This window comes from Ammodytes marinus (assembly GCF_949987685.1).
Source record: "Ammodytes marinus genome assembly, chromosome: 12".
Lineage (NCBI taxonomy): Eukaryota > Metazoa > Chordata > Actinopteri > Uranoscopiformes > Ammodytidae > Ammodytes > Ammodytes marinus.
This window is the reverse complement of record NC_137216.1, coordinates 12,482,546-12,492,017: the sequence shown is the minus strand read 5'-3', so window position 1 is coordinate 12,492,017 and position 9,472 is coordinate 12,482,546. Positions and strand designations below refer to the sequence as shown.

The 9,472-nt window shown below is 40.9% G+C and overlaps 1 protein-coding gene across 1 annotated transcript; it reads left to right on the top strand.

Annotated features, from left to right (window-relative positions):
* Nucleotides 1-4,916: 4,916 nt before the first annotated feature.
* LOC307258761 (olfactory receptor 4B13-like) lies at nucleotides 4,917-5,855 on the top strand (the record flags this gene model as incomplete). Its single annotated transcript, XM_080038415.1, has 1 exon — nucleotides 4,917-5,855. The coding sequence occupies one exon, from the start codon at nucleotides 4,917-4,919 to the stop codon at nucleotides 5,853-5,855; it is 939 nt and encodes a 312-aa protein (XP_079894541.1).
* Between the last annotated feature and the right edge of the window lie 3,617 nt (nucleotides 5,856-9,472).

The following is a 9,472-nucleotide window of genomic DNA, read 5'->3' as shown; positions in this document are numbered from 1 at the left end:
CCGGCTGCCATAGTTTTTAGTGCTCTGCATAGCCACCCCAGACGGTCAGCAGGGAATACGTCGAAATGCATGTACGTCATTATTTGATACTCTAGTATGGTTAAACATGACTATAAATCATTATAACAACGTTTATAGGTCATAAAAGTCGAAAAGTATCATAGGTCCTCTTTAACGCCTGACACATAAGGTGACAGTTTCCACTCTAGATCCCGATTGATATATTACCAGATCCCTTGTCCTCTAGTGATCACAGTTTTAATTATTATATAATTTCTATATTCATATTAGGCTATTGAACGATCGTTGCTCGTCTGTGACTTTGTGATCACGCAAGTGAACAGTAACGATCGCGTGCAGCCGCAGAATTACATTTCAACCAGACATAAATAGCCTATGTTCAGTGGCAAAGACGTTAAAAAACTCCTGTTAATAAGTAAATAAATAATGAGATACATACAATACAATAGGTTTATTAATCTGAATGAGCATGTTCACGATGTGTAAGGTGGCCGCATATGAACGGCACGAGGCGTGAGAACTATGCTACTGATCAGATAAATGATTGATCAAACGTAAAATCATCAGGAAATGATTAAAACATCCCGATGGAGATTTCTATGGAGTGATTTTGCTTTAAACTGTACAGGGTCGCATTGTGGCAGTGACACTCTTTCTTCAGTCGGAGCTGCAGCGTAAAGTGAAAACAAACTCAGAGTAGGTTACAATTCTGACCAATGAAATGAGTTCAGGGCGTGGCCCCATCGTGCTTCCGGTGGAGGTCCGTTTCTCCATGGGTCTGCAAATAGGTACTCTTGAAAATCGATGGGAGGCCTCAGGCCGCCCCAGTGTGAGCGGGTGGAGTGAGCCGCTGTGCAGAAAAACTCTGCGGTTTGATGGACAAAAATGATAGTCAGGGATATCCTGCCAGTAACGTTGTCTAGGGGAGCGGCTAAGTTCCGCAATCTGTTTGTAGTAGGCTATGTCTCGAGCTTGAATACACAGAGCCATGTCCCCAAACTGACTGCGCAACTATATAGGAAATTAACTATGAAACTGCCGCCTCCCTCCGTTAGTTTCTGTTTTCACCCGAGTAAGTTACAATCAACTCCGACGCATGGACAGCGTTCAATTAAAACCTCTCATTTTATTATCAAAAAGGCTTAGATGCAAAAGAAGTCCGAACACACACAGCGGCAGCAGTGTTGCTTAAAGGAAAGCGCAGTTGCTCAGTTTTATCGGCACCTCAACTGCGTGCTGCTGCTGCTGCCCAGGGGCAGCCTTAACGATCTCGGGGCCCGTTTCAAGACCTAGGGTGGGGGCCCCACTTTTTTATTTATTTTAATTTTTTTATAAATAATGCTTGTGCATGCTCCCCGCAAAAAGAAAAAATATTGTGGAATCCAGTTGGTTAATAGACAGATCATGAGATAATGGCCCCCTGGGCACAGGCTCTTGAACCCCCCCCCCTCCACCCTATCCAGTCAGGTACACTGATTTTATGTGAGATTATTACGAATGAAATAGAATACATGTTTTGTATTACAACCATTAAATCTGTGTCTGTATTGCATATTCAAAACTTAATACTATTCAATGAAGACAGAAACACTTAGTCGACTAAATCCGCTGTAAATTTAGTCAACTAAAATCAGCTTATATTTAGTTGACTAAGACTAGACTAAGACTAAAAGATTTCAGATGACTAGAATAGGACTAAGACTAAATGGTGTGATATTCAAAAGACTAAGACTAAATCAGAATTAGCTGCCAAAATTAACACTGGTTGGATGGCCCATGCCTTGCACGTTCCAGCTCACCATGGTAACCCCCCTGCTTGTATCATCACCCCCGATTATCATACATAGTTATACGCCATAATACACACGCAGTAACACAGTAGTTTGCTCCAAACAAAAAAAACAATTAGACCACTAATATAAAAACACTAGTCTCGCAAAGCCAGACCAAACTACAGCCAGTAGTATGGTCTGGAAGCACTCTGTTTAGAGCCGTCTATTCGGGTGGGGAAACCGGGGGAAACTGGGCTAGCCTGTTTGTATTTGTTTAAACCAATCACAATCATCTAGGGCGGGGCTAACCCCGGGAAGCAGCAGCGGTGTCCTGCAAAATAGTGCCGGGGGGGGACTTATTTTGATGGAACGTCTTCACGTCCAGAGACTGTCAGAGAAATGGCTAAACCCGCAAACGCCACACAAAAACTATTAAAGACAAAAGGAATATACATAGTGTGTTGCTTTCTAACCAGCATGTCAAGACACCATACACTTTAGCCCCCGAGGAGCTCACGGGATAACTTAACCGGAGTTAACTAGCTGCGTAGTGTTATCTCTGGTAACATTATCATCGGCGGTTGAGAGGACGGCTACGGCGGTCGAGTAGAATTTTTAGCATTCGAGAACTTATGTCACCACCTCCTATCGCTGTAGTCAGAGCCGTAGTCCGTCTGTTTACAGGCAGAACAGGGTTTTGACGTTGTGAGCGCTACACCAACTGCAGCAAGTAGCCGTAAGAGTTGCTAGGTGATAGTGGAAGCCGTTGGAATCTTTCCCCGTCGCTAAAACACCGCTGCTTAGTCCCTAATTCACCAAAGAAAGGGAACGGCGGATCTTAATCTAGCTGGTTATAAGGTCCGGTGCTCAATTCAAACCCCCACGCTTCATTTTCCAGAGTTTATGAGGGTATTTCTGCCCGGGGGTAGTTGTACAATGAAATTGGACAGCTAGGCTAGGCTGCGTCCCAGACCGCCGCCGCCAATATTATTATCCCGAAGTATCGCCACACTTTATTTCTGAGCGCTGCACATAAGCACACGGGTTGACTGTGAGCGAATTGTTTCCGAATTTGAGGGGGATCACAATAGGGGAAAGCCAGCAACCGGAAAAGGAGGGGGCTGCGTCAGGGCTGCGTAGCTTTTCGACGCAAGCGAATAGACGCTGGCGGAAGTGGTCATGCCAGACTATAAAAACACATACAGCCCTCTGGCATGCCCTCCCACCCTCCCCACTTTCCCAAACAAAGCGAGGGAAAATACCCTAACATACTGTAAACGGGGGTTACTCCAGCCATTTAGCCTATTCAGCCCAGAGGCCAGCTAAATGTTACACTGAAAAAAACGCTAGCTAACTAAAAGCTTAGCTGCCCCCCCTCCGATATACAAATAAGAATGTCGAACATAATAACGTTTCACTTTGAAAAGTGAACAAGAACATATCTCGTGTTAACAACCTGCTCCTGGAATATATCAAGGCACATTTATAACTAAACAAAAAAAAAATAACAAAAAAAATAAGGCGTATAGCAGTGCCGAACCTATAAGCAGATATGTGTCTGTGGGTCAGCTTTAGCCGTGCTTGGCCCATGATAGCCGAAGCCCGCCGACCACTCCGCATCGGCGGGACGAACATAAATAAACATGAAAAAAGGTGCAGCTGGGCAAGAAATACTGTCCTCTGTCTTAAAGCTTACCCCATAATAAAGTGACCATGGCTCCAAGTCGAAGTTCGTTGTAAGGGTTGGTCAGAAGACCCATTAGCCGACGTTAGCCCGCTAGCCGATATAGCCAGCTAGCGGTCCTTAGCTCACTGCTGACACCGGGATGCCCGGTATGTTGTCGGCAGACCTCGTGGCCTCCTCCGGGGTGGCGAGCATCGATGTGTCGGAGCCCCGGGTGACTTGCAGCATTTCGGCTTTTAACACGGGGCATTTTGTTTCGTTGCCGGTTGTAACGTACAGAGCAGCACTCAAATTGGGAATTGTGCAATAAATTGACTTTTTTTATGTAATACTTAGGGCTGTCAACTTAACGTGTTAATTTCGATTAATTAATCACATAAAAATTAACACGATTAAAAAAATTAACGCAGATTAATCGCACTTCTATATTGCCCTTTGACTCGGTGCAAAAGAGGTGAGATGATAGCGGAGCTGCACCTGTATCTTGCGGACACGGCCCGCACGGGATTAAAGAGTAAAGAAAGAAGCAGGGGAAAGGGGCCGAGGGCTCTATGTTATGGGCTGCTCCGGGCAAATAAGCATGAAGGTAGGAATACGTCTTATGTTATTCTCGCAGTGTCTGTGCATTATTGATTTAGTGGGTGCCTAATTGACAATGTAGGTTCAAAACAGTAGGCCTATCTCTCAATCTTCCTCGTGTCTCACTTTTGTTTGCTAGTTGCAATCGTCACTCGCCCCCTCTCACTCTTCCTAACATATGCCTGTCTTTTTTCCTCCTTTGTGTGTGTGTGTGTGCGTCATTTAGCCTGCTTGTTTTTTTGTGTTTTTTTTTCTTTCGGCGCTAGTAGTTCCTAAATATACTTAATGTAGAAGCCTGGCTGAGGGGAGGAGACAGAAGTTACGAGAGACGGAGAGAGAGAGATAGAGACGAACTGTATAGTTTATAGGCCTACAGTTGTAAATAAACAGGCATAAAAGTGTCATATAAGTGTGCAATTAATTTAGATTAATTAATCACAGAGCCTGTAATTAATTAGATTATTTTTTTTAATCGCTTGACAGCCCTAGTAATACTACACTACTAGAGGAGCGCGAGTGAAACACGTCTATTCCATCGCATCTACGGTAATTCTAATGCATATAAGTGTAGATTTTATGACGGATAAGCCTCAGGTTAGGATTTTTAGATTTTTTTGGACAGATGAATCTGCTGGTTGTTCTGGTTACTCCTCCACAAGTTTTACTAGACCAATGACCAATGTTTGAATTCCCAATGGTTGTGTTGCTGTGGTAGTCAACACTTTTATTAATTGAAGGTAGGAGGAAAACCAGAGCAGACAGTACAGTGTAACCACTTTCGCTGCCTCTGTATGTTGTTGTAAGACCTGACAGCTAGAACTAAACAATTTAAAAACTGAGGGACTACAATTATTCTGATCATGGATAATGTTTCTGACATAAGAATTTTCACTCTCTCAGGGATAAATGAGACGATGAATTACAGGATTGCTATCTTTTCGCTCACTTTAGTCTATTACTGTTTGATTTTGTTTTTCAACATCTCTGTCATCATGATAATCATATTTGACGACACCCTGCATGAACCTATGTACATCTTATTGTGCACTTTTTGCATGAATGGACTTTATGGGACCGCAGGTTTCTATCCCAAATTCCTCCTTGATTTACTGTCTTCTTCTCAGGAAATCTCATACGAGGGATGTCTTTTACAGGCTTTTGTCATGTACTCGTTTGCTTGCAGCGATCTGTCCATTCTAGCAGTCATGGCCTACGACAGATATCTTGCTATATGTCGACCCCTGCACTACCACTCTTTCATGACTAAGAGGAGGCTCTCTCAGCTAGTATGTTTCTCCTTCTTAACACCTTTCTCTGTTTTCTCCATCAATGTTCTGCTGACATCGAGACTAAAGTTATGTGGTACAAACATTCATAGACTGTTTTGTGTCAACTGGATAATTGTTAAACTTGCTTGCCTGGAAAGTGACACATTTTCAAACAGTTTATTTGCATATTTGACCATTTGTATTTATGTGTCTCATGGGTTTTTTATCATATGGACGTATGCACATCTTATCACAACGTGTGTGAGGTCCAGTGATGACAGGGTAAAGTTTATGCAGACATGTGTGCCCCATATAGTCTCTTTACTCTTGTTCCTCTTTGTAATAGTTTTTGATTTGATTTATATGCGATTTGGCTCCACAGATTTGTCTAAAAGCCTTCAAAACTTCATTGCTTTAGGATTTCTGCTTATTCCTCCTGTGATGAATCCTCTTTTATATGGATTTAAACTGAGCAAAATACGAAACCGAATTCATGGTTTGGTTAATTTTAGAAGAAAGGTTTTCCGTTAAGTTTACTCTCAAAATGAATTTGATATGACAAACAAAAAGCCTATTCTTTAACTTAGGGGATATAATTATCTCTGGGTTAAGATGCAATATGTTATGATCTGTTTTACAAGACAAATAAAAAAAGACCTCAATATGACTAACAAAGATTTTGTTGAAGGTTAACCAACAACGTGACAGGTTGTATCTTAGGGGCACTTTAACCCCCCGTTCAGACACAATTTATCTGACATCTTCACTCGTACACATGTTTTCAGAGGAAACGGGACGAAATCGCTGTAGTAGCAGTGTAGCACCCATGCCAAGCCAATAGTCAGTGGTGACACAGCCTAGTACAATTTGATGCATACAACCTTACTGTAACCGAAAAGTAATGCCATTAACGTTCATAAAGCGGTTGGTGTAAGCTTGGGGTTACAAGTATTGTAAATTACAAGCTTTCTGTCCTCTTATTTCACCGCATTGAACTCATGAAAACAGAAGACAGATAGTGAAGGGGCCTTGTGAGCGGCTACTTTCCTGTTAGGCGTACTTCAAAATAAAAGTCGACTAAAAGTCGATAAAAGTCAGCATTTCACTGGACGTTTGTCCAGTGAAATGCTGCTAATGTTTAGCCAGTGAAATGCTTTTACTGCGAAGCCGTAGCCTTAATGCTCCTTTTGTTGAACAGTAACTTAACCGCTGCACGCTGAACTATGGATAGTGTTTTTTTAATGTAGAGAGAGCCGTGTCCCTGGCATATAGAAGCTACACACGTTTATTTTGCTAGAAAAACCGGCAGAGCACAAATCTTTCCCCAGAAAAAGTGTCGGGTGGTCTTAATAACTTACTAATCGCTTAGACTAAATTGGCGAGTGTTATATTTGAGCTCTGCACGACACTCTCCGCTGATCACAGTGATGGTGCCGCAGAGACACCTTGCATTCTGGTGTGATAGGCTATATATGCATATGACATGTATGAAAAAGTGGGCATATTTATCTTCCATTTTGATCCTGCATGTAATGTATTCAAAGTATTGTAAATCAGGAATTTGCACAGACAGTTCAAGGGTCTTGTAAAAAAAAAAGTAATTCTTCTTCCCCAATGTCATTTTCCCACTCCTCAGAGTGAAATGTCCTTCTGTCATATAATAGTATTGCGTAACTTTACTATGCAGACCACTTTATCTGGTTCACTTTGCGAACTTAACGTTGTGAACTGATGCTCTCTTGTTGTGGTGCCTCATCCTATAAGTATATTCCATTTGTCAACATAATGCATTACAGTACACTTATTTTAAAACATAATACAACATTTTGAAAATACACTATAATGAAGTGAGATAACTGGAGTAAGAATTTGTTTGTAAATAGTTCTTGTTCATAATTATCCACCCACTGCCTGGCTGCTACTTTAAAACCAACTTTTTAATGAAACTTTCCTTTATCTGCATCTGTCATCTGTAAAAAGTTATCTTAATGTAAACAGAGTGTTATTTACAAGAAGCCCACATCATTGTAAAAATGTCAATTTTATAGGCCTAGCTTGCATCTCACTGGATGTACCTGATGTCCTAAGGTCAAAATTATCCTATGTTTTAATTAATCAATAAAGTTCAGTATGTTGATTCTCTCCATGTTTCACTGTCATAAAATGTGTTATCCTGCATCCGGCTTAAATATTATAGATTGTTATTATTTTCAGAACTCAGTCAAACACGCTACAATAAATATCTTCCAGCTGTCGGAAGAAGTTGTCATGTGTATAACACAATGAATTAAGGATAAAGTCAGCTAGCCAGGTGAGAGGCTCCATAGCATGTGAAATCCAGTTACATTGTAGACTACAATGTACAATTCTACAAATTACACTTTGGCTCAATTTGCTTTACAATCTGTATAATGTACAAAACCCCCCTTACCTGTCCTGAGACCTTTAATACCCTCTCCCAGTGCGGACACATGTAAAATAGAGTAGCCCATGTTGTGTATGAACAATGAGCTGACCTTATGCACTAATGTTTGCTTTGTGTAAATACCAGAGGGATCAGCACAGTTTACAAGTAAAGCTTTAGAATCCTTCCTCACATTTGAAGAACAAACTAAAATATCTTTGTTTATTTCGGCTTATCAGGCCTTTCTCAGGATGGTGTGGGCATGTACAGACCTTTGCTTGATTGAAAAACAATTTATGATGGAATCATCCAGAAATTTGCTCCCCATTTTTTTAATTAGCTTGATGCATTCACCTCCAGTCACAAATTTAATAACCCTTCTTTTCCACTTTGCACCAAGGTTGATATTAAACTTTGGTCTGCAAATTGGGAGGCTTCTCATTATCCAGACAATTTGAGGTTAGGCTGGGACTGATTTCTCCCTAAGGAATTACGGATGTTCATTAATCTACTGTGTTATGTTATTATGTTACTGCACCAATTATAAATTGTACTATGGAGTATACTGTAACATATAGCATTATGTTCTAGTTGTATTACAAAATAATACAATGTCAGAATGGACTTTGGTTGGCCAATTTAAATGTTTCAGTCACATTGTCACACTGTCCAAATAAGCATTGTTGATACATGTGCACCAGACTCTAAGACTCTGTAGCAGTTTAATTTAATAAATGTAGAATTCTGTTGTTAGCTCATTCATTCAAACTTTTTTTTAGGTTTACATATTCTGTAAAGAAGAGATTGGATACAGACTAGAACAGCCAACAACATGCCTATTTTTCCTTATTTCCCCTGAGGGTGTCATATACTGTAGTGTACAGACTGTGAAGCCCATTTAGGCAAATGGCAATTTTTTATATTGGGCTATATAACACTGATTTGATTTGATTTGATTTGATTTGATTTGATTTGATTTGATTTGATTTGATTTGATTTGATTTGATTTGATTTGATTTGATTTGATTTGATTTGATTTGATTTGATTTCTTGGAGATATTTGCAATGAAATTAGAGATAGATAGTGTTCCCCAAGCTTTAAGCAATACTATCTGCTAGTAATCAGGAATGTATGTCAAATGTGTCTCAAAAGGCATCAATTGCTTTGGCTGTCTGTCTCCATTATGTTCTGCTGGGGCCTGGCTCCTTGGACTAGTAAGCTGCCCAGCAGAGCGCCAGCTGCAGCCCCAACAGCTGACCTGACACTCAACCATGTAGGCCCCCTGGAGGAGCCAGCAAGGGCCCCAGCTGTAGCTCCCAGTGCAGCCACTCCAGCCCTCAGCCATGACCAAGTCCAGTAGGCCTCAAGTTCCCACGATTGGTTTGCTGTATCTTTCTATGGCCGCAGAATCACAAGAAGAATCATTGCATTAACATACCACCATCCCAGCATTTCACTCTGCACAGCTGATTAAATGAATGTAGCGATAATGTTGAAATTGACCAGATGGAACATGGTTTTGACTGTAGTGTGTCAACTGATTTTATTACATTCACAAGAACACTGTGTCTCTAAAACGTAGGACAATGTAAGTCAGACCAATTGCCAACCTAGTCCAAGCTGACTTAAAAAATATATTTTTCAATATAATTCAGGGAAGTGAGGGCCGCCTTCACCTATTATGAACTTTTTCATGGGTTTTCAACATTGCTATTGGTACCTGGTGTGTCTAGAAACTAAAGT